The sequence below is a fragment of the Chlorocebus sabaeus genome, chromosome 16 (assembly GCF_047675955.1).
Source record: "Chlorocebus sabaeus isolate Y175 chromosome 16, mChlSab1.0.hap1, whole genome shotgun sequence".
NCBI lineage: Eukaryota > Metazoa > Chordata > Mammalia > Primates > Cercopithecidae > Chlorocebus > Chlorocebus sabaeus.
This window is the reverse complement of record NC_132919.1, coordinates 37871502-37898087: the sequence shown is the minus strand read 5'-3', so window position 1 is coordinate 37898087 and position 26586 is coordinate 37871502. Positions and strand designations below refer to the sequence as shown.

Sequence of the window (26586 nt, the reverse complement as noted above, 5' to 3'; positions counted from 1 at the left end):
CAAAAATAAGCAATGGGGAAAGGACTCCTTGTTCAATAAATGGTGCTGGAGTAATTGGCTTGCTATATGCAGAAGAATGAAACTGGACCCCCTCCCTTTTACCATATACAAAAATCAACTCAAGATGGATTAAAATGAACTCAACATGGATTAAAGATTTAAGTGTAGGACCTCAAACTATAAAAATCCTAGAAGAAAACCTAGGAAATACTGTTCTAAACATCCGACTTGGCAAAGAATTTGTGACTAAGTCCTCAAAAGCAACTGCAACAAAACAAAAATTGACAAGTGGGACCTAACTGGCTAGCCATATGCAGAAGATTGAAACTGGACCCCCTTCCTTATACTATATACAACAACCAACTCAGGGTGAATTAAAGACTTAAATGTAACACCTTAAACTAAAAACCCTTGAGGAAAACCTTAGAAATACCATTCTGGACATAGGCCCTAGAAAGATTTCATGATGAAGACACCAAAAGCAATTGCAACAAAAACAAAATCGACAAATGGGACTTAATTAAACTACAGAGCTTCTGCACAGCAAAATATCAACAGAGTAAAGACAACCCAGAGAATGGGAGAAAATGTTTGCAAACTATGTATCTTACAAACATCTAATATCCAGAATCCATAAGGAACTTAAATTGACAAGCAAAAAACAACCCCATTAAAAAGCGGCCAAAGGACCTGAACAGACATTTCTCAAAAGGAGACATGTATGTGGCCAAGAAGCATATGAAAAGATGTTCAACATGCTAATCATTAGAGAAATGCAAATCAAAACCACAATGCGGCTGGGCACAGTGGCTCACGCCTATAATCTCAACACTGGGAGGGCAAGGCGGGTGGGTCACTTGAGGTCAGGAGTTCAAGACCACTTTGCCCAACATGGCGAAGCCCCATCTCTACTAAAAATACAAAAATTAGCAGGGCATTGTGGCACACAACTGCAATTCCAGCTACTTGGGAGGCTAAGGCAGGAGAATTGTTTGAAACGAGGAGGTGGAGGTTGCAGTGAGCTAGGATTGTGCCACTACACTTCAGCCTGGGCAACAGAGTGAGACTCTGTCTCCAAAACACACACAGACACACGAGATAACATCTCATACTAGTCAGAGTGGCTATCGTTAAAAAGTCAAAAACAAACAAACAAACAAAAAAAAAAACAGATGCTGGCAAGGTTATAGAGAATAGGGACCACATATATACTGCTGTTGGGGATGTAAATTAGTTCAGCCACTGTGGAAAGCAGTTTGTTGATTTCTGAAAGAAGTTAAAGAAGTACTGTTCAACCCAACAATTCCATTATTGGGTATATACCCAAAGGAATGTAAGTCATTCTCCCATAAAGACATATGTATCTGTATGTTCATCACAGCACTGTTCACAGTAGCAAAGATGTGGAATCAACCTAAATGCCTATTGATAGTAGACTGGATTAAGAAAATGTGGTACATATACACAATGGAATACTATGCAACCATAAAAAAGAATAAGATCATGTCCTTTGCAGCAACATGGATGGAGCTGGAGGCCATTCTAAATGAACTAATGCAGGAACAGAAAACCAAATACCACATGTTCTCACTTATACACGAGAGCTAAACATTAAGTATATGTGGACAGAGAAGGGAACAATAGACACCAGGGCCTACTTGAGAGTGGAGAGTAGGAGGAGAGTGAGGAAAACTACCTGTTGGATACTATGCTGCTTTTTACCTGGGTGACAAAATAATCTGTCCCAATTTGTCACAACAAATCCCCATGACATGCAATTTGCCTCTGAAACAAACCTGCACATGTATTCCTGAAACTAAAATAAAAGTTAAAAAAAACAACAACTATAGATCAGTATCCCCCCGAAACACAGATGAAGATGTCCTTTACAGAGTGCCAGCAAATTGGGTAAGGTCCTCAAAAATGGCAGAACAAAGACCTTTGAAATTTCTAAAAGCAATGAGAAAATAGGCAAAAATAAGTTCGAATCAACTTTATCAAAACTCTGGGTATTAATCAAAAGTTACAGCATTCTAGGAAGCATTTACTCCTTAAAAATAGCTGAACTGCAGTAAGAACAGTAAGCTTTGTGGTATTTTAACTTGCTCTGTTCTCACCTCTCTCCAAGTTCACAATAGCCTTAAAAACCAACAACCTGAAATCATGAGGAAAGCCAGCAACCTGACAGTCATTGGAAGGAGCAAAACAGGGCTGGAGAACATTTCCAGAGAATTATGTGACCTACCTGGGAGTTTCCTGGAAGACCCCACTCACAAGGCTATCTTTATTTGACCTGACTCAGCTCACCCAGCCAGCTGTTTAACTTCATAGCTGCCTGAGACAGTGAATGACATTTGGGGCAAGTGAGAGGCTAGCCAAAAAATGTAAAGAGAAAAGCTGAGGAATGCATGTCCATAGAGAGCTTTTAAAGTTCTGACATATTCCTGGGATTTTAGTGGGCCATGCATATGTGTAGGACTGTGCATGTGACCAGTGATGTGGACATGCCAAGAAAAGACCTGAAAAGGCCTTAAGCTATCACCTTGGTACTCTGCTGACGCAGGAAGTGAAATCAAGATCAGAGTTATTACCTACCTTGCTGAGGATTGAAATTATGTCCCAATACATGCAGAGACTCTTGGCAAAGAATGGGAGACATGATGATTCTAGACATTTAAGGAAATCTTTGTCTAATTATTAGCTGACTACTAAGTTAACCAAGCAGTCTTCAATGACCACATGTGAGAGAATACAGACTTTACAGGATTATTTTAGAAAAATTACAAGAACAAAAAACCTTGAAGAGGGAGAATAATCTGATTTCTGTATTTGCCACATTATATTATTTAAAATGTACTGTTTTAAACAAAAATCATGACACATAACAAAGTATAACTGTACACTAAGAGAAAAAAATAATAGAAACTATCCCTGAGGAAACCCAGACATTTGTCTTAGTAGACAAAGCTATGCGTTAGGAGAGACAGCTAGTTCAAATATGTTCAATAACTAAGCAAACTGTATCAAAAACTATGAGAATGATGTCTCACCTCACTAAATAGGGAATATCAATAAAGAGATAAAATTTGCTTAATAAAAACCTAATTGAAATTCTGGAGTTGGAAAGTATAATAGCTAAAATGAAATATTCATTACAGGGGCCCAACAGCAGATTTAAGCAGGCAGAAGAAAGAATTGATTTACTTAAACATCAATTGAGGTTATTCACTCTGAGGAACAGAAAGAAAAAGAATGAAGAACAACTAGCATAATCTCAGAGACCTGTAGAACCTCATCAAGTGTACCAACATATGCATATGTGGAGTCCCAAAAGGAGAGGAGAGAAAAAATAACAGAAAGAATATTTGAAGAAATTCTGGCTGAAAATGTTCTGAATTTGATTAAAAACATTATACATCCAAGAAGATAAGCGAACTCCAAGTAGGATGAACTCAGGGAGATTCCTATCTAGATGGTTGAAATCAAACAGCCAGAAGACAGAATCTAGAAAGTGGCAAGAGAGAAATAACTCATCATGTACAAAACATCCTCCAGACCAGGAAGCAGTTAATTGACATGGTCAAAGTGCTGAAAGAAAATGACTGTCAACCAAGAATACTATATCTAACAAAGCTGTCCTTCAGAAATAAGGTAAAAATTAAGATATTCCCAAATAAACAAAAACCAAGAGAATTACTCTGTAGCAAACTTGTCCTACAAGAATTACTAAAAGGAGTCTTCCAGGCTGAAATGAAAGGATATTAGGAAGTAAGTCAAATGCACATGATGAAATAAAGAATACCCTCAAAGATAACGACATAGGTAAATATAAAAGTTAATATAAATATATTTCTTGCTTATAATTCTTTTTCTCCTGATTTTTTAAAAAGAGCAACTGCATAAAACAATAATTGTAAATCTGTGGTGATTGTCTCGTGGGTTGCCAAGACCACCTTCAAGTTCAGTAATTCACTTGGAACAGTTAGATAGCCTCAGGATATAACTGTATACATGGCTAGGATTTATTACGGTGAAATGATAGCAAGCACAATCAGCAAAGAGAACAGAACATGTGCATGGGACAAAGTCCAGGGAGCCAATCTTAAGCTTCCAAGTGTCCTTTCCCAGTGCAGTTACACAGAACACACTTCCCCAAGCAATGAGTTGTGGCAACATGCATGAAATATTTCCAATCAGAGGAACTCATTAGCACCCAGGGATTTTATTGGGGCTGGTCTGCCTAGCAGTTTCCAGAAGACTAGACTCTCAAAAGGAGAATAAGTATTCAGCATTCATATATTGTTTACTCAAACAGTTTAGGCACAGTGAGACTCTCTTATCAGTCAATCACAGGAACCCTCCTGAATCTAAGTTTTCATTCATCAGCCCAGGGCCACCTTTAAACAGATCTTTCTAGGGATAAATAATCCAACCTACAATGTTAATTCTTCTGTACCAGCATACAATGTTTAAAGATATAATTTATATGACAATAACAACCCAAAGGTGATAGGTGAGGGAACAGAAGGACCATTTTTGTGTACTATTGAAATCAAGTTGGTAATTATACTGACTAGGTTATTACTTGTTGATGTGTTTATTATACTCTTCAACCACTAATAAAAATAATTTAGAAAATATAGTAATGTAAATGATAAGAGAATTAAAATTATATACTGGTAAGTGTCTATTGGAGAAAATGGAAAGTAATGGAAAGACAGAAGAACAAAATACATAAGGCATATAGAAAGCAAATAGCAAAGTGGGTATTTTACAAAATAGCTAAGTAAATCCTACCTTAACAGTAATTACATTAAATATAAATGGATTAAACACTTCAATCTAAAGGCAAAGTTTGGCTGAATGGATTGAAAATAATGTGATATATGCTGTCTGCAAGAGAAACACTAGTTTAAAAAACACAAATAGGTTGAAAATAAAATGATGGGAAAAGACATACCATGCAAATAGTAAACAAAAGAGAGCTGGTTTGGTTATACTAATAGATAAAATAGACCCTTAAGACAAAATAAATGTTAATAGAAACAATTAATATTTTATAATGATAAAAATGCCATTCTGCCTGCAATCCTAGCACTTTGGGAGGCTGAGGTGGGCAGATTGCTTGAGCCCTCGAGTCTAGCCTAGGCAACATGATGAAACCCTGTCTCTACTAAAAGTACAAAAAAATTAGCTGTTATAGCCGATATAGGCATGTACCTATAATCCCAGCTATTCAGGAGACTGAGGTGGGAGAATCACCTGAGTTCAGGAAGTTGAGGCTGCAGTGAGCCATGATCTCACTACTGCACTCTAGCCTGGGCAACAGGAGTGAGACTCTGTCTCAAAAAAAAAAAAACAGCCATTCTCTGAAGAATGTATAACAAGTCGAAACATGTGCAATTATAAACATATGTAGTTAACATAAAAGGCCCCAAAACACATCTAGCAAAAAGCATCAGAAATCAAGAATTTAGTAATACTTGGAGACTTCCATACCCTACTCAATAATGGATAGAACAACTAGAAGGAAAATCAACAGGAAATAAAGTTTGTAGTGTTGTTGGTTTGAACAAAACTGCAAACTAACTACTACAAACAAACCTAACAGACATCTGTAGCACACTTCACCCAACAACAGGAGAATATGCATTCTCCTCAAGTGAGCGTGACACATTCTTCAGGATAGACCATCCATTCATCCATAAAATATAAAATAAGTTTTCATAAATGTTAAGAGGTTGAAATCATTACAAGTATTATTTCTGACCACAATGAAATAAACCAGAACTCAATAATGGAAGGAAAAATGGAAAATTCACAAATACATGGAAATTCAATGACACACTTTTAAATAACCAATGGGTCAAAGAAGAAATCAGAAGAAAAATTGAAAAATACATTGTGATAAATGAAAATGGAAACAATGTCCCAAAATTTGGGGGACACAGTGAAAGTACTGCTCCCAGGGAAATTTTTAAAAGCTGTAAACATCTAGGCTGGGCGCGGTGGCTCATGCCTGTAATCCCAGTAGTTTGGGAGGTTGAGGTGGGCGGATTACCTGAGGTCAGGAGTTTGAGACGAGCCTGGCCAACATGGTGAAACCCCATCTCTACTAAAAATACAAAATTTAGGCCGGGCGCGGTGGCTCAAGCCTGTAATCCCAGCACTTTGGGAGGCCGAGACGGGCGGATCACGAGGTCAAGAGATCGAGACCATCCTGGTTAACACGGTGAAACCCCGTCTCCACTGAAAAATACAAAAAACTAGCCGGGCGTGATGGCGGGCGCCTGTAGTCCCAGCTACTCGGGAGGCTGAGGCAGGAGAATGGCGTGAACCCGGAAGGCGGAGCTTGCAGTGAGCTGAGATCTGGCCACTGCACTCCAGCCTGGGCGACAGAGCGAGACTCTGCCTCAAAAAAAAAAAAAAAAAAAAAAACACAAAATTTAGCCAGGCATGGTGGCACAGGCCTGTAATCCCAGCTACTCGAGAGGCTGAGGCAGGAGAATTGCTTGAGTCCAGGAGGCGGAGGTTGCAGTGAGCTGAGATCATGCCACTGCACTCCAGCCTGGCTGACAGAGCAAGAGACTGTCTCGGAAAAAAAAAAAAAAAAAAAAAAAAAAGGTGTAAACATCTGTATTTTAAAAGAATAAACATCTGGAATCAATAATCTAACCTTCCACCTTAAGGAATTAGGAAAAAAAGAGCAAACTAAACCCAAAGCAAGGCAATCAAAGGAAATACTAGAGATTGGAAAGGAAATAAATGAAATAGAGAATTCAAAAAACAGTAGAGAATAACCAAGGTAACAAAACTTGATTTGTTGAAAAGATCAACAAAATTGACATACCTGTACCAAGACTGACCAAAGAAAATACAGAGAACTTTTTTTTTTTTTTTTTTTTTTTTGAGACGGAGTCTTGCTCAGTCGCCCAGGCTGGAGTGCAGTGGCACGATCTCGGCTCACTGCAAGCTCCGCCTCCCGGGTTCACGCCATTCTCCTGCCTCAGCCTCCCAAGTAGCTGGGACTACAGGCACCCGCCACTACGCTCGGCTATTTTTTTTTTTTGTATTTTTAGTAGAGACGGGGTTTCACCTTGTTAGCCAGGATGGTCTTGATCACCTGACCTCGTGATCTGCCCATCTCGGCCTCCCAAAGTGCTGGGATTACAGGCGTGAGAATACAGAGAACTTCTCATTTACTAAAATTAGAAATGAAAGAGGAGATGTTACTACCTTACAGAAATACAAAGGGTTGTAAGAGAATACCTTCAAAAATTGTGTGATGCAGTGAAACCCCATCTCTACTAAAAATACAAAAAATTAGCCGGGCGTGGTGGTGGGCGCCTGTAGTCCCAGTTACTCGGGAGGCTGAGGCAGGACAATGGTGTGAACCCGGGAGGCAGGGCTTGCAGTGAGCTCAGATCGCACCACTGCACTCCAGCCTGGACTACAGAGTGAGACTCCGTCTCGGAAAAAAAAAAAAATTGTGTGATGAGAAATTAAATAACTTAGATTAAATGGACAAATTCATAGATAGACAAAATACTGAGAATATATCAAGAAGAAATAGAATATCTTTTTTTTTCTTTTTCTTTTTTTTTTGAGATGGAGTCTCACACTGTCGCCTGGGCAGGAGTGCAGTGGCATTATCTCGGCTCACTGCAACCTCTGCCTCCCAGGTTCAAGCAGTTCTCCTGCCTCAGCCTCCTGAGTAGCTGGGATTACAGGTGCCTGCCACCATGCCTGACTGTATTTTTAGTAGAGATGGTGTTTCACCATGTTGGCCAGGCTGGTATCGAACTCCTGACCTCGTGATCAGCCTGCCTCGGCCTCCCAAACTGCTGGGATTACAGGCATGAGCCACTGCGACCAGCTGAAATAGAATATCTGAATAGATGTATAACAAGTAAAGATAGAATTTGTCATCAAAACAGTTCCCCCACTTTTTTTTTTTTTTTTTTTTTTTTTGAGACAAAGTCTCACTCTTGCTCAGGCTGGAATGCAATGATGCGATCTCAGCTCACTGCAACCTCTACCTCGTAGGTTCAAGTGATTTTCCTGCCTCAGCCTCATGATCAAATGGCTTCACTGATGAATTCTACCAAAAATTTACAGAAGAATTAGCATTAATCTTTCATTAACTCTAGCAAAAAATGGAAGAGAATTTTTACCAATTCAATCTATGTGGCCAGTATTATCTGATACTAAAACAAGTAAAATACATTACAAGAAAAGAAGATTGTACAGCAATATTTCATATGACTATAGAAATAAAAGCCATTGACAGAATCAGCAACATACTAAAAGGATTATACACCATGACCAAGTAAGATTTATCCCAGCAATCCAAGATTGGTTCAACATGCTTTATAAAATCAGTTAATGTAATACACCATATTAACAGAAGACCAAAACCACATGATCTTCTCAAGATGAAAAAAAAAAAAGCAAAAAACAGTATTCAACACATTTTCATGATGAAAATACTCAACAAAGTGGGAATATAAGGTTACTTACTTAGCTTTAATGAGGTCATCTATGAAAAACTCACAGCTAACATCACACTTAATCGTAAAAGACTGAAATGTTTTTCCTAAGTTCAAGATCACAACAGTGATTTTCACTCTTACCACTTCTGTTCAATATTGTATTGGAGGTTCTAACCAGGGCAGTGAGACAAGGAAAAGAAAGAAAGGTATACAGATTGGAAAGGAAGAAGCAGAACTGTTTTTATTTGCGAATGATATATTACACACAGAAAATTCTAAGAAATCCATTTTTAAAATAGCAGAACTGATAGGTTCAGCAACGTTTCAGGTTACAAGACCAATATTTAAAAAAATCAATGACATTTTTATTCACTACAGCCAAAAATCTAAAAATGAACTTAACAAAATTCCATTTAAAATAACATCAAAAAGAATAAAATACTTAGAAATATACTTAACTAAGGAGATGAAAGATCTATATACGGAAAACTGCAAAACATTATTGAATGAAAATTCTAAATAAATGGAGAGAATTCCATGTTCATGGATTAGAAGACTTATTGTTAAGATATCAGCACTCCCCTATATTGATATAGAGGTTAAATACAATACTAATCAAAATCCCAGCTGACTTTCTGGCAGAAATTGAGAAGCTGATTCTAAAATTATTATGGAGAGGCAAGGAACCCAAAACAGTCAAAACAATCTTGAAAAAGAAGAACATACTAGGAGAATAAACAGTTTTCTATTTCAAACTTATTACAAAGCCACACTAATCAAGACTATGTTGTACTGGCATCAAGACAAATGTAGAGATCAGTGGGTAGAATTGAGGGTCCATAAACAAATTCATACATCTACAGTGAATTGGTTTTTGACAAGAGTGCCAAGACAACTCAAAGAAAGAATAGTCTTTTCACCAGATGGTGTTGGGACAACTGGATATGTGCAAATAATGAAATTAGACTCCTACCTCATACCACATACAAAAGTTAACTCAAAGTGGATCAAAGTCAGAAAAAGGTGAAAACAGGTATAAATTTTCTTGACCTTGTATTAGGCAATAGTTTCTTAGATCTGCTATCAGAAGCACAAGCAACCAAAGAAAAAGTAGGTAAATTGGACTTTGTTATAGTTCAAATTTGTATTCTTCAATGGACAGTATCAAGAAATGGAAAAGACAACTCACATATGGAGAAAATATTTGCAAATCATGTGTAGCAGGATCTAGTATCCAGAATATATAAAGAACTCTTACAACTTAATAATAAAAAGACAAAATGGGCAATTAAAAATGGACCAATAATTTGAACAGACTTCTCCAAAAAAGGATACACAAATGGCCAGTAAGCACATAAAAATGATGTTCAACATCATTGGTCGTGAGGGAAATGCAAATCAAAGCTGTAATGAAATATCATTTCACACTTCCTAGGGTAGATTTAATTTTAGAAGGGTATACAATAACAAGTGATGGTGAGGTTGTGGAGATTGGAACCCTCATACATAGGAGGTGGGAATGTAAAATGTGCAGCTGCTTTGGAAGACAGTATGGCAGTGTTTGAAAAAGTTAAACATAGAATTACCATGTGACTCACCAGTTCCACTTCTAGGTATATGCCCAAGAGAATAAAAAACATGTATTCAAATAAAAACTTGTACCCGAATGTTTCTAGCAGCATTATTCATAGTAGCCAAAAAGTGGAAATATTAACTTATAAATAAAGTACTGAGAAATACAATATGAGTGAATCTTGAAAACATCACATTCAGTGAAATATGCCAGATACGAAATACTACATATTGTACGATTCCACTTAAATGAAATGTCCAGAATCGGCAAATCTCTAAGGACAGAAAGATTAGTGGTTGCCAGAGGTAATGGGGAATAATTGGGATAATATGGAGTAACAGCTAATGGGCACAGGGTTTCTTTTTGGGGTGGTGAAAATGTTCTGGGATAGATAAGTGGTATAGGTTATACAGCCTTGTAAATATACCAAAAACCATTGCATTGTATGTACACTTTAAAATTGTTTAATAATTATTAAAAAGTATGCTTTTATTTTTTAGTGTATTTCTTAAAACTAGCAAATTGAATCCAAAAATCTATAGAAAGAATAATATACCATGACTAGGAATGCAAGGATGATTCAGTGTTTGAAAATGAACCAGTGTAATCTACCATATTAACAGTCAAAAGAAGAAAAACTACATGTTATGTCAATTGAATTTTAGAATATTTTTGACAAAATTAAATGTTTATTCATGATTAAAAACTCATCAAACTAGTAAAAAGGACCTTTACATAAAACCTACAATTATTTATAATACTTAAGGTAAAAAAAACCCAAAGGGTCTATGTGGTTAAGAAAGATCTTAGAGGCCGGGCGCCGTGGCTCAAGCCTGTAATCCCAGCACTTTGGGAGGCCGAGACGGGTGGATCATGAGGTCAGGAGATCGAGACCGTGCTGGCTAACACTGTGAAATCCCGTCTCTACTAAGAAATACAAAAAACTAGCTGGGCGAGGTGGTGGGCGCCTGTAGTCCCAGCTACTTGGGAGGCTGAGGCAGGAGAATGGCGTGAACCTGGGAGGCGGAGCTTGCAGTGAGCTGAGATCCGGCCACTGCACTCCAGCCTGGGCAACAGAGCGAGACTCCGCCTCAAAAAAAAAAAAAAGAAAAAAGAAAGATCTTAGAAAATATTTTCTATAATTTTGTTGAGTGTAAAATAAAATACAACATTTTGTATGTAAGTTATCTGTATTTGGCAAAAGTAGGGAATTTTTAATACAACTTCTTTGTTACATTGTATTGGATAGCTTCTATAACTTTTCTCCTAATAACAAATTGTTTAAAAGAATCTATAAAATTGATTTTTTTCCAATTTTCTCTCTGTCCCACTGGAAAACTGGATTTATTTCCGATGTTATAATTATTTGATTTTCTCCCTATTTTTTTCTAGATGTATTCGACACCAAAATGATTGGGGAGCTCTTATTCTAGTGGATGATCGCTTTAGGAATAACCCAAGTCGCTATATATCTGGTAAGATCTCAACTGGGCTTAGAGTAAAAACTAGTAACAATCTTCATATTTTTATCGTGGTAAAAAACACAAGCTCTACCATCTTATTAAGTGCACAGTACAATATTATTAACTATAAGCACAGTATTTCACAGCAGATATCTAGAACTTTTAAATCTTACATAACTGAAACTTAACACTGACTGAACAGCAATGCCCCGTTTCCCTCTCCCCCCATCCCCTGGCAACCGCCGCTACACTTTCTGCTTCTATTAGTTTGACTACTTTAGATACCTCATATAAATTGAATTATGCAGTATTTGTCCTTCTGTAACTGGCTCATTTCAGTTAGCATAATGTCCTCAAGGTTCATCTATGTTATAATATCTGACAGGATTTCCTTCTTTTCAATGACTAATATTTTATTTTATGTATACATTATACCATATTTTCTTTATCCATTCATCTGTCAGTAGACATTTAGGTTGTTTCCACCTTATGGATATTGGGAACAATGCTGCAATGGACATGGGAATGCAGATATCTCTTCAAGATCCTGATTTCAGTTTTTTTGAATAAATACCAAGCGTAGGATTGGCGAATCATCGTAGTTCTGAGTTTAATTTTTTGATTTGATACTGTTCTTCACAGCAGCTGCACCATTTAACATTCCCACCAATAGCACGCAAGGGTTCCAATTTCTCCATATCCTCCCTAACGCTTATTTCCTTTTTTCTTCTTTCTCTTTTTTAAATTTCATAATGGCTATCCTACCAGGTATGATGTGATAGCACGTTGTGGATTTGATTTGCATTTCTCTGATGATTAGGGATGTTAAGCATCTTTTCTATACCTGTTGGCCGAATCATATGTCTTCTTTGGAGAAACATCTTTTCGTTTGCTCATTTTTTAATTGAGTTATTTGGATTTCTTTGCATATCTGTTTTTTTTGGTTTGGTTTTTGGTGTGTGTTTTTGTTTGTTTGTTTTTGTTTTTGAGACGGAGTCTCACTCTGTCGCCCAGGCTGGAGTGCAGTGGTGTGATCTCTGCTCACTGCAAGCTCCATCACCTCCCGGGTCCATGCCATTCTCCTGCCTCAGCCTCCCGAGAAGCTAGAACTACAGGTGCCCACCACCATGCCCGGCTAATTTTTTTGTATTTTTAGTAGAGACAGGGTTTCACCATGTTCGCCAGGATGGTCTCGATCTCCTGACCTCGTGATCCGCCCGCCTCGGCCTCCCAAAGTGCTGGGATTACAGGCGTGAGCCACCATGCCCGGGCTTGGTGTGTTTTTTTGTTTGTTTGTTATTGAGATACAGGAGTTTCTTATATATTTTGGAGATTAACTCCTTATCAGATATATGCCTTGCAAATATTTTCTCCCATTCTGTAGGTTTCCTTTTGACTCTGCTGATTATTTACTTTGCTGTACAGAAGTTTTTTAGTTTAACATGGTCCTCGTCGAATTTTGCTTTTATTGCCTGTGTTTTTGGTGTCATATCCAAACAATCGTTGCCAACACCAAGACTGGATAACTTATAAAGATAAGAGGTTTATTTGGCTTATGGTTCTGCAGGCTGTACAAGAATCCTGGCACCAGCATCTACTTCTAATGAGGGCCTCAGAAAGTCTACAATCATAGCAGAAGGTGAAGGGAAAGCAGATGCATCACATGGTGAGAGAGGGAGCAAGAGAGAGGAGAGTAGGTGCGAAGCTCTTTTTAACAATCAGATCTCATGTGAACTAATTAGAGTAAGAGCTCACTCATTACCACGGAGAGGGCACCAAGCCTTTCATGAGGGCTCTGTCCCCATTACCCACACACCTCCCAGTAGGCCCCACCTATGACACTGGGGAACACATTTCAACATGAGCTTTGGAAGAAACAAATAACCAAAGCATGTCAATCCCCATTGACAGCCTCTTGAAGACTCATTGACCATATACGTGTGGATCTGCTTCTGGGCTCTCTATTATGTTCCATTGGTTTATATGGTTTTCTTTATGCCAGTACCATACTTTTTTGACTACTACAGCTGTGTAATGTATTTTATAGAATCAGGAAGTATGATGGCTGCAGCTTTTATCTTTTTTCTCAAGATTCTTTTGCCTATTTGTGGTCCTTTGTCGTTCCATATGAATTTAGATTGCGACCGGGCATGGTGGCTCATGCCTGTAATCCCAGCACTTTGAGAAGCCAAGGCAGGTGGATCAGGAGTTCGAGACCAGCCTGGCCAACATGGTGAAACCCCATCTCTACTAAAAATACAAAAATTAGCTGGGTGCAGTGGTGGGTACCTGTAATCCCAAATATTCGGGAAGCTGAGGCAGGAGAATGGCTTGAACCTGTGAGGCGGAGGTTGCCAAGACCGTGCCATTGCACTGTAGCCTGGGTGACAGAGCAAGCCTCTGTCTCAAAAAAAAAAAAAAAAAAAAAAGAGAGAGAGATTGCTTTCAGTAGTATGGACATTCTGACAATATTAGGTGTTCCAATGTGTGAACGTGGAATGTCTTTCCATTTATTTGTGTTATCTTTATTGTTTTTCAGCAATGTTTTATAATTTTCAGTGTACAGGTTTTTTGCCTCCTTAGTTGTTTATTCCTAGGTATTTTATTGTTTTTGATGCTATCATAAATGGGATCGTTTTCTTAAATTCCTCTCTTGATTGTTTTTAGTGTATAGAATTGCAAGTGATTTTTGTACATTGATTTTTGTATTCTGCAGCTTTACTGATTTGTTTATTAGTCCTAACAGGTTTTTTTTCAATCTTTAGGATTTTCTACATAAAAGATCATGCCATCTGCAAGGAGAGATCATTTTACTTTATTCTTTTTCAATTTGGATTCCTTTTATTTCATTTTCTTGCTTAATAGTCTGGCTAGGACTCTTAGTACAAAGCTAAATAGAAGTAGTGAGAATGAACATCCTTGCTTTGTTCCTGGTCTTAAAAGCTTTTCTTTTTTAAACTTTTTGAAGAAACATGCTTTAATTCCTTTCCCATTTTTCTTTTGCATACCTTCTATAGATATTTCCTTTGTGGTTACATGGGTCTTACATAAAACATAGTCATAACAATATTTTCAGCTAACAACTTAATTTCAGTTGTATAAAAAACTCTACATTTTTACTTTTCCCCATCACATTTTATTATTAAAGTCACAGATTATACCCTTTTATATAGTGTATCCACTAACATACTATTATAGTTATTTTCATACTTTGTCTTTTAACTTCTGTATAGAATTAAACATTATTTATGTATCACTGTTGTTATATTAAAGTATTCTGTATTTGTGTACACTTTTAACTTCACGAGCAAACTTTATGCTTTTGTGTTGCTGTTTAGCAGGCTTCCATTAGCATATCTTGCAAGGCAAGTTTAGTGGTGAAGTCCCTCAGCTTTTGCTTATCTGGAAAAGTTTTTACCTCTTATTCATTTTGATAGATGGTTTTACCAGATATAATATCCTTCACTGGCAGGTTTTTTTTCTTTCAGCACTTTAAACATGTCATCCCACTTCCTTATGGCATGCAAGATGTCACCTGAGAAATCTTTCTCTTTTTTTGGAGACAGGGTGTTACTCTGCCACCCAGGCAGGAGTGCAGTGGCATGATCATGACTCACTGCAGCCTCAGCCTCCCAGGCTCAAGTGATCCTCCCACCTCAGCCTCCTGAGTAGCTGGGACTACAGTCTTGCACCACCAGACCTGGCTAATTAAAAAAAATTTTTTTTTTAGAGATGGGGTCTCACTATGTTGCCCAGACTAATCTCAAACTCTTTGGCTCAAGCAATTCTCCTGCCTCTGACTCCCAAAGTGTTGGGATTACAGGCATGAGCCTTCATGCCCAGCCTGTTGATTGTCTTATGTGACTCCATTTGTATATGACAAGTTGCTTTTCTCTTGCTGTTTTCAAGTTTCTGTTTTTTTCTTTGACATTTGACACTTTGATTATAAAGTGTCTTGGTACAGACTTTTGGGTTCATTCTGTTCGGGTTCTCTGAGCTTCATGTATTTGGATATCATTTTCCTCCCCCCAGATTTATTAAGTTTTTGGTCATTATTTCTATAAATAAGTTTTCTTCTCCTTTCCCTCTTTCTCTTTCTAGGACTCCCAGAATGTGTATATTGGTCAGCTTTGATGGTGTCCCATAAGTGAAGTCATAAGGCTTCACTTTTTTTTCCATTTTGCTTTTTCCTTTTTGCTTCCCTAACTGGATGATTTCAAATGACTTGCCTTCAAATTTCCTGATTCTGAGCACTTTGAGAGACTGAGGCTGGTGGATCACTTGAGGTCAGCAGTTAGAGACCAGCCTGGCCAACATGGTGAAACCCCGTCTTTACTAAAAATAGGAAAATTAGCCGGGTATGGTGGTACATACCTGTAGTTCCAGCTACTTGAGAGGCTGAGGCAGGAGAATTGCTTGAATCCGGGAGGCAGAGGTTTCAGTGAGCCGAGATTGTGCCACTGCACTCCAGCCTGGGCAACAGAGCAAGACTGTCTCAAAAAATAAAATAAATAAAATAAAATAAAATAAACAAATTTCCTGATTCTTCCTTCTGCTTGATCAAGTCTGCTGATGAACTCCTCTAGCGAATTTTTCAGTTCAGTTATTGTATTTTTAGCTCTAAAATCTGTTTAGTTCTTTTTTGTATTCTTTATCTTTGTTGAAATTCTCCTTTTTTTCTATATTATTTTCTTGAACTTGTGAGCATCATTTTGACAGTTATTTTAAATTCCTTGCCAGGTAATTCATATACCTCTTTTTTTGGGGGGTTGGTTTCTGGAGATTTATTTTGTTCCTTTGATAGGGTTATTTTTTCCTGTTTCTTTATGTTTCTTGTAACCTTGTATGGTATCCACACATTTGAAAAAAGAGTGTGTACTGACTGGTTTTGTACAGGGAAACACCTTCACTCATCAACCCAGGCAGGCATTCTGGGAGCCTCTTAAACCTTTTCCGTGGATCTATCTTCTTTGGACTTGTCTGTAAATTCCTTATTAGAAATATTTGCTAGTTTTTTTGTTTTTGTTTTGTTTTGTTTTTGTTTTTTTGGTCAGGGTCTCACTGTGTCACCCATGTTGGAGTGCAATGGTACAATCTCAGCTCACTGCAACCTTGGCCTCCTGGGTTCAAGGGATCCTCCCACCTCAGTCTCCCAAGTAACTGGGACCACAGGTGTACACCACTATATCCAGCTAATTCTTGTATTTTTTGTAGACATGGGGTTTCACCACGTTGTCCACGCTGATCTCAAACTCCTGGGCCCAAGTCATCTGCCTGCCTTGGCCTCTCAAAGTGCTAGGATTACAGGCATGAGCCATCACGCCCAACTCTCTTTTGTTCTTAGTAGATTCCAGGCATATAGAGTATGCTAGGTCCAGTCAGTGCTCTATGACAAGCAAGACAGAAACCAGTCCCTAGACAGCTCCTTGAAAAGCCAAGATGTTGGATGCACACTCCAGGCTTTTCTGTACCCCTGAGGGAGTGGCCATCAAACTGTATGGGCCTCTGTTGCACTGTGGTTTCTGTGGAGCAGAAACTTGCTGCACAGCGCTTTTGTTCTCAGTGGTCCCTAGGCATGTAGGGTATGCCAGCTCATGTCAGCTCTTCGATACAGGTAAGATAGAAGCCAGTCCCTCGGGCAGCCTCCCAGAAAAAGACATAAGGTTCAGTTTTCTCTTTTCTCCCCAGGGAGAAGAAACTAGGAGCTAACTCCCAATCCCATGGTACTATTCTGAAGTGGGGACCATGACGAGAGGGTGCCACAAATTTTCCTCCCCGCTTTGATGCAGCCAGTAGTATCATTTTTTTCTCACTCGATGGTTTCATCCAACAGTAAACAGTTTTCAGAGTCAATACCAGTTGTTGTTAATAAAGAGCCATGGGATACATGTGTATCTTTATTATTACCTTTTAGCTAAACAAAGTTCACTTTATTATGATAAAGAGATGTTAAATTTTGTTTTGGATTAGCTATGTGTGGGTGTGGACTCTACTTTTTCAATTTCAGAGCTTAATTACTGCATTTGGTTTGATATTAAAACATAAAGCAGAAAACATTGCTTTGTTTGTTTTATCTTCCCTTTCCACGTGAAGTGTGCAGTAGCATAGGTCAAACAGTAACTAAAGGCAAAAATGCTAAGTGCTGGTGTCTAGTCAGCAGGTGGAGCTCAGATTCTTTCAAGTTTTCAAAAGCAGACAATGATATTTTACATTGAAAAGGCTTTCTTTGATTATAAAAAGGTTGAAATGAAAAGGTACATAGTACTAAAATTCTTATTTTTATTTACTTATTTCTTTTTTAGAGATAGGTCTTACTCTGTTGCCCAGGCTGGAGTGCAGTGATGTCATCATAGTTCACTGCAACCTCGAACTCCTGGCCTCAAGCAATCTTCCCACCTCAGCCTCCCAAAATGCTGGGATTATACGTGTGAGCCACCACACTCAGCCTAGAAATTTTCAGTTTTAGAGAATTTCACATATTTTTATGGTCTAATCATATTCCCCAAACGAGCAAAATAAAAAACGTCAAGGGAAACGGCTTATTTAAAATTTTTTTAGTTTTAAAATCTAGAACTTAAAGTTTTACCCTATAGTGACTTTTAAAACTAATTCCTCCAAAAGATGATGCTAGTTTTAGTAGTGTTAGCAGGGAATATTTATTTTGTAAAAGTCCAAATATCTGATTTTGCATTTCATTTGGAAGTACGCCGTACTAGAAAACACCTCAAACTCTTAGGTTTCATTTTTATGCAGTTTTCATATGTCAGAGGTCAAATCATATCCTTTATAACTTGATTATATATATATATATAAAATAATTATATAAGAAAAATTCAGATGGGATATGATTTGCCCATAAGACAGTGTTATTATTTCACCTCCAGAATAATTTTAATTTAAGATGTATTTGGAATTGGTGGAGGAAGGGAACAAAAAAACTTGAGACTAGAATATTGAAATTATTTTTTCAAAAGGAGTAAAATTTAGAATATTAGAATGGAAAGTTGTATTGTTTACAACTTCTAGTTTTCCTACAAAAAAATAAGCAGTTTGTGTGGGGAATTATGATGAAATTAAATTTGCCATATTCACCAGTTATTCTTAACCAGATGATATGTTTTCCCATCTCTGCCCTACTTCCACTGCCTCTTTTCTCTCTCCATTTGACAATTACTGTATATAAACAGAATGTTACTCATATGTTACTGATATATGAATGTTACTTTATATGTTACTGATACATATATAGTAAAAGTGCTGAATTGCAGAAAAATCATACAGAGAACCATTCTGTATATTCAAAATACAAATTAGATTACTTCACTAGAAAAAGCAAGTGTATTATGTTAGCATGTAATATTTTAATAACTAAGTAACCAAATTTTCCCCTGGGTTTACCTCTTTCTTTAGGACTTTCTAAATGGGTACGGCAGCAGATTCAGCACCATTCAACCTTTGAAAGTGCACTGGAGTCCTTGGCTCAATTTTCCAGAAAGCATCAAAAAGTTCTTAATGTATCCATAAAGGACAGAACGAATGTACAGGACACCGAGTCCACACTTGAAGTGACCTCTTTAAAGTACAGTACCCCACCTTATTTACTGGAAGCAGCATGTCATCTATCACCAGAAAATTCTGTGGAAGATGAAGCAAAGATGTGTGTCCAGGAACTGCAGTGTCCTAAAATTATTACTAAAAATTCACCTCTGCCAAGTGGCATTATCTCCAGAAAGGAGAAAAGTATGAAAAGTTCTTCCCATTTACCTTTGATAGAGAAGTCTTTCATTATATTTAATGAAATGATATTTATTTGGGTATAGATTAACTTCCTTAAATATGGTGGTTTGTAATATAAGGTGTTATCATAAAGTAGTGAAACAGTATGGTGTATTGTAATGGGAACAAACTTTTGTCAGGAGACCAGAGCATATTTTCTGGTTTTCCACTAACTGGCTTTGCCATTTACTAGCTTTGTGATCATGAGCAAGTCATTTGACCTTTTTGAGTCATAATTGGGGGGAAAAAAATGCTTGCCTAGCTGTCCCTTCAGGTTGGGTTGTAAAGGTCAAAATTATAAATATCACAGCATTGTAAAGTACCATATAAGTAGGAGATGTTATTCTAATGGCTATATAAAAATTTGGCCTAATTTTTTATATAGATACTTCTATGTGAACTTCTTTTCCTATATAGATAGTTCTCATGAATTTATTTATTTTTAGGAGGTGAGAGACATTTATTTTAAGTGATGAAAAGTAATTTTTTTTTTTTTTTGAGACAGAGTCTTGCTCTGTCACCCAGGCTGGAGTGCAATGGCGCAATCTCTGCTCACTGCAAGCTCCGCCTCCCGGGTTCACGCCATTATCCTGCCTCAGCCTCCCGAGTTGCTGGGACTATAGGCGCCCACCACCACGCCCGGCTAATTTTTTGTATTTTTAGTAGAGACCGGGTTTCACCGTGTTAGCCATGATGGTCTCGATCTCCTGACCTCGTGATCCGCCCGCCTTGGCCTCCCAAAGTGCTGGGATTACAGGCGTGAGCCACCACACCCGGCGAAAAATAATATTTTAAAATATTTTAGAAATCATCATCTGTATCAGATTGGCAAACTGTGGCCCGTGGGCCAAATTTGGTCTGCTGCCTGTTTTTGTAAGCTTAATGAAATGTAGTCACGTCCATTTATTTACATATTGCAAACAACAGCAGAGTTGAGTATTTGTGTGTATTGCACTAGAACAGCATAATTGAGTCGCAACAGATACATTATGCCCCACAAACCCTAAATATTTCCTATCTGGCCTGTAACAGAAAAGGTTTGCCAAACTCTGGTCTATACCATTGGATATAATTTCAGTTGTTTTAATTCATATATCCAAGGCAGGTGGATCATCTGAGGTCATGAGTTCGAGACCAGCCTGACCAGTGTGGTGAAACACCGTCTCTACTTAAAAAATACAAAAATTAGCTGGGCGTGGAGGCAGCCACCTATAATCCCAGCTACTCAGGAGGCTGAGGCAGGAGAATCACTTGAACTGGGAGGCGGAGATTGCAGTGAGCCGGGATTGCGCCATTGCACTCCAGCCTGGACAACAAAAGCGAAACTCGGTCTCAAAAAAAAAGAAAAAAATCAATTTTTAAACATTTATTTTGTGGTATATAAATACTACAAAATAGCAGTACAAAATTCACTATAAATAGTGAATTCAAGCTGATTAACCTGGTAATCAGGAAACCTAGGTTCTAGTCTCAGTCTTCTTACTAACCAGTTTTATAACTTTGAGCAAATAACTTAGCCTTATGTCACATTCCTTATTTATTAAATAAAAGAATTAGTCTAGGTAAGTTTTTCTCAGTCACTGGTTAGTGGATTTTCAAGGCAAATGTTTACAGCCTGTTCCCTCCTATGCTCAGCTCCCTTCCTCTTCCCTTTTACCCCTTCTTTCCTCATTCATTCTTGGGCTCCCTGGTGTGGAATTTGATAGTTTACCAGACAGCATTATAACTTGAACTAGGAAACACTAGAGACCTAAGATTTCTTTCAGAGTTAATATTCTGTTCCAAGATAAAAATCCACTAGTATTCATTGGGGGTTCTAAGTTACGTATCCTATACAGTTATTTAGGCATTGCTAATAAATAATCATTTTAACGTAACAATTATGTCAGCTAGGAGCAGAAAGTTAACGCTTTAAATTCTTGTATTCTTAGATGATCCAGTATTGCTGGAAGAAGCAGTGAAAGCAGAAAAAATTGTGATTTCCAGATCTACAAGCCCAACTTTCAACAAACAAACAAAGAGAGTTAGCTGGTCAAGCTTTAATTCTTTGGAACAGTATTTTACTGGTAAAATACCGAAGGCAACACCTGAGCTCAGGTCATCAGAGAGTAGTGTCTCTAGTCCTCCCCGTTTCAAAACAGAAAAGATGGAAAGTAAAACTGTTTTGCCATTCACTGATAAATGTGAATCCTCAAATCTGACAGTAAACACATCGTTTGGATCATGCCCTCAATCAGAAACCATTATTTCATCCTTAAAGATTGATGCCACCCTTACTAGAAAAAATCATTCTGAACATCCGCTCTGTTCTGAAGAAGCCCTCGATCCAGACACTGAATTGTCTCTAGTAAGTAAGGAAGATAAACAGTCCACTTCAAATAGAGATTTTGAAACAGAAGCAGAAGATGAATCTATCTATTTTACACCTGAACTTTATGATCCTGAAGATACAGATGAAGAAAAAAATGACCTAGCCGAAACTGATGGAGGAAATAGATTGGCTAACAATTCAGATTGCATTTTAGCTAAAGACCTTTTTGGAATTAGAACTATACAAGAAGGAGATTCAGTCAAAGAAGTGAAAGCTGAGGATTGCACAGATACAAAGTTGAATGGAATTCTGTATATTGAAGAAAGTAAAATTGATGACATTGATGGTAAAAATGACTTTGATAAATGAACTGGAACTGGGAAAAACTCATGAAATAGAAATAAAGAACTTTAAACCGTCTCCTTCCAAAACTAAAAGCATGTTTCCTGGTTTTAAGTAATAATACTTAACTCTCAAGCAAAGTAAAAATATGTCATCATGCTTATGTTAAACTCTGTTGTCAGTAATTTGTGCATTGAATAAGTGGCATACTTTTTAAAAAACTGTTTTATATTCAGAAATGTAAATTTTATTATTCTTGAGTTTTGGGTTTTTTTTTTTTTTTTTTTTTTTTTTTTTTTTTTTTTTTTTGAGATGAAGTCTTGGTCTGTTTCCCAGGCTGGAATGCAGTGGCATGCTTTTGGCTCACTGCAACCTCCACCTCCAGGTTCAAGCAATTCTCCCGCCTCAGTCTCCTGAGTAGCTGGGACTACAGGTGTGCACCACCATGCCCAGCTAGTTTTTGTATTTTTAGTAGAGATGGGGTTTCACCATGTTGGTCAGGCTGGTCTCAAATTCTTGACCTAGTGATCTGCCCTTCTCTGCCTCCCGAAGTGCTGGGATTACAGGTATGAACCACTGTGCCTGGCCTATTCTTGAGTTTTTACAAAGTAATTCATACAAAATATTGTCCTCAAATAAGTCTTCCTTAGCTAAATGCAATTTAAAATTATTCAAAGATATTTAGAGCTTCCTAGGGCATTTCTAGTTTCACGTAAATATTCATATTAGGTGGTTCTCTTCATCCATTTGTTTTCATACCGATACATAAAGATTAATAGCAGTCTAGTCACACCTCAGTCATATTTCACTATAGATTTTACCTCAGATCAGTCCGAGACATTTTTAGAGATCACCATTTGTCTTGAAAGGTTTATTTCGTTATTAAACTGCCTACTTATAAGTAATTAAGAGAAATTAAGAAAGTGGTATGCATTTTTAATTGAAATTGTTTTACATTATTTGTATAATAAGCCTAAAATCAAACATATCATAAACAAATTGATGTAAAGATATAAAATGCCAAATGAAGTATTCTAAATTTTCTGTTCTAATTATTTAGCTTCATCATAATTGTGGAAAAAAATACTAGATCCTGCTGAGTATTATATATTTTTCCTAGTGGATCAGTGAGTACCAAACACTAGATTAGAAGGTAATTTCTACATTGTTTGGAAAGGGTGAAACAATTTCTCCCCTCTGGTATTGTTCTAGCATAAGCTTTAGTTATGCAATGACTAAGAAAACTTTATATATAAATTTGATAAGCAAACCCACATTTATAGCTGCAGCCAAAATATGTTTCCTTAGAGCACAGTAATCCTTTCTGTGAATTTTGATCTTGTTTGTATTTTTATGAATGAAGCTGTGTCTAATCAAAAATGATTATAAAAGATGCTCATCTCTGACATCATTCCAGAAATACATTCATTGATCTTTTTTTAAGAAACATGTGTTATTCACTGGGCATTAGGACTTTTTGTGAGTAATTTGAATTGAAATTTTATGAGCTATCCAAGAATTTTGTATGGTCTATTATTTTCAAGTCATAATTTCCAGTAAGGATTTATTTTACATTTCATTTGAATAAATGAATTATATAGGCATGTGTTTGCTTTCATTTTGAGATATTCAGATTTTTACAGCTTGTTTTTATAGCATTTGATGTTACAACTCTAAGCATAGTTCAAAGACATTTAAAATTAGCCAGGTGACAATTTACCAGTTAAAGAATTTAGAATATATTAGATCCCATCTAGTATTACATATTTTTTCTAGTTGATTATTGAGCAGTTAGTACCAAATACTAGATTAGAAGGTAATTTTTATGTTGTTTTGAAAGGGTGAAACAATTTTTCTCCTCTGGTATTATTATTAAACCACAGATAGGGATAGTAGGGTAGTGAAACGAATAAATACCTGGGAGAAGACAAGAGACTTGGGCTCTACACCTGGCTCTGCCACTAATTTGCTAAGTCATATTGGCAATCACCACACCCTTCAGGGAATTAGTTTCATCTGTAAAATGCAGCGGTTAGTACTATAAAATCATACAGATTTCTTTGTGCTTTAAGAATCTAAAAGGAATGTCTGTTGATATTCTGAGTCGATTTTCATTTGCTTTTGTTCCAGAATGCCTAAAATAAAGCATATTATTTCATAAAAAAGGTAAAGTGGCTCTTACTCATTTACATTTAGGGAACGATGGTGATGTGGTTTGGCTGTGTCCCCACCCAGATCTCATCTTGAATTGTAGTTCCCATAATCCTGACGTGTTGTGGGAGGGACCCAGTGGGAGGTAATTGAATCAGGGGGGCGGTTACCCTCAAGCCGTTCTCATGATAGTGAGTGAGTTCTTATGAGACCTGATAATTTTATAAGGAGGTTTTCCCTGCTTCACTCTCATTCTTCTCTCCTGCTGCCTGTGAAAAGGTGCCTTCCACCATGATTGTAAGTTTCCTGAGGCCTCCCCAGTCATGCGGAACCGTGAGTCAATTAAACCTCTTTCCTTTATAATTACCCAGTCTTGGATATGACTTTACTAGCAGCATGAGAACAGACTGACATAGATGGTATGAATATGTGCATAATAACTTGGAAAGCTAGATATTTATTTTCACAATGCTACAATTAAAACATTTTGAGGACTTTTGAAATTACCTTTGGAATTGGGAAACTACATGAGAAAATTAAGCATATTATTTTATGGTCATATCTTAGTGTTATTACCCAACTTCATCTCAAATACTTTTCTCTTTCCCTAGCTAGATATGTTTTTGTTTGTTTAGTTTAGATAGTCTTGCTCTGTCGCCCAGGCCGGAGTGCAATGGCACGATCTTGGCTCACTGCAACTTCTGCCTCCCAGGTTCAAGCGGTTCCCGTGTCTCAGCCTCTTGAGTAGCTGGGATTACAGGTGCACACCACTGTACCTGGCTAATTTTTTTTTTTTTTTAAGTACGGATGGGGTTTCACCATGTTGGCCAGGCTGGTCTCAAACTCCTGACCTTAAGTAATCTGCCCACCTCCTCCTCCCAAAGTGCTGGGATTACAGTCATGAGACACCATGCCTGGCCTAGATATTTTTCATTCTTTCCAAAATTTAATTCTCCCTGAAGCTAAAAATTTTCATCACTAAGAATGTACATAGAGATGTGTCACAAGCCTTTAGTAATTCCAAAATGTGTTTCAAAAATTTTACACAATGATAATCACTGTTGAAACAGGTGTATATTCCCCTCAGATCATGACTTGGACCAAGATGATATTCCAAGAAGTAAACTGGCCATTATAGTGTAGGATGTAGGCCATTGTCATTACTGATAACATACTTTTAAAAGAAATGTTTACAAAGTTAAATAAGTTAAAACATATAAATGCTTTTAAAAGAGCACCTGGCACATTGCAAGTTATTCATTATTAATTAGTAGGTAAATCATATATCTGGAGTGCACCCTTGCTCTATATGCAGCCTACACTAACTATAGATATATAGGTGATAGACTGACAATAAATATTTGAGGAAAGAAAAATTATTTGGCTGGCTTATTTTTTAAGCTTTTGAGATACATAAGGTAGAGATTGTTTATCAAATAATTTATGTGACACATTCAATGCATATGAAATAGTTATCTAATACTGAATTTATTCAAGGATTGAAAGTACATAGAGCACACAGGCTGCAAACCAGGAAAACTACCAGTTAGAGAAAGGGCTTTATTCATGGAAGAAAGGGACAACGTAAAGAGTAGATGTTTCATGACTTGATTAGATTATTTAAAACTTTCTAGAATTGTGTTATAAAACTATTACTGTGTTTCTATGCACTTAGTTATTACATGGTTTTAAATTTGGCACTGTTTCTAGGTTTCTCTAAGGCCTTGTTGTTATTCTTAAGATCTTTCAATTCAAAACATTAATTTTAACAAAAAGCTTTCCCCCGTTATTTTTCTGCAACTGGAATTTTTTGTATTGCTTTCCTATATTAAAACACATTTAGAATATTTAATTCTTTAGGGCTGCTTATAAAATTTCATGAAATCAAAGCACCTGTTGTATATTCACTTCAAAGACTGGTTATCATGGTCATCTCTAAGTGATGGCATTCTTGTTGTATTTGATTACCACACAATTATTCTTGCATATGCCTCTTTTAAACCTCGTATTTCTCAATGAGTTACACAAGAATTTAACCTTTATGAATTCTTGGTGAGTTTATTATCTATTTCCATAGGCAAATGCAGTTAGATAGATAGTATTGATGAAAATTTTGATAATCAAAAAAAAAAAAATTTAAGACCAGATCAAACAATGAATGTAAGAAAGCTAAAACCTAATGTAAAATAACTGCAGAGCTATGAAACATACAATAAAGAACATCACTTCAGGAAATAGAAATTTGGGAAAGTGACCAAGGCGTATGATCCTCTAGCCTTAAACGATTTTCATGTCTTTAAAAAAAAAAAAAAAAAAAAAGAATTTTGTTTCTTAAGTTTCATTTGATAGAACCATTAGCTGCCTAGCTTCCTGTACTCCATAATGGAGCCTTGTTATAATATGCATGGGATCTGAGCCAGTGGATCACCTTATTGGTAAGACCACCTTATAATGAGGTGCTTTCAGTAACTAAACCCT

General features: G+C 37.0%; 1 protein-coding gene across 3 annotated transcripts in view; it reads left to right on the top strand.

Moving 5' to 3' along the window:
- Positions 1-24128, top strand: part of BRIP1 (BRCA1 interacting DNA helicase 1) — a 183822-nt gene extending 159694 nt beyond the window's left edge. For 2 of the 3 annotated variants that reach the window (XM_037993750.2, XM_008011223.3), the window contains exons 18-20: positions 11458-11540; positions 18939-19268; positions 21236-24128. In XM_037993750.2, the coding sequence (XP_037849678.2) occupies positions 11458-11540; positions 18939-19268; positions 21236-21984 (1162 nt within the window). In that variant the 3' untranslated portion in view covers positions 21985-24128. The remainder of the gene's footprint in view (positions 1-11457; positions 11541-18938; positions 19269-21235) is intronic. The other variant, XM_073004883.1, reaches the window with a different exon arrangement.
- Positions 24129-26586: the final 2458 nt, after the last annotated feature.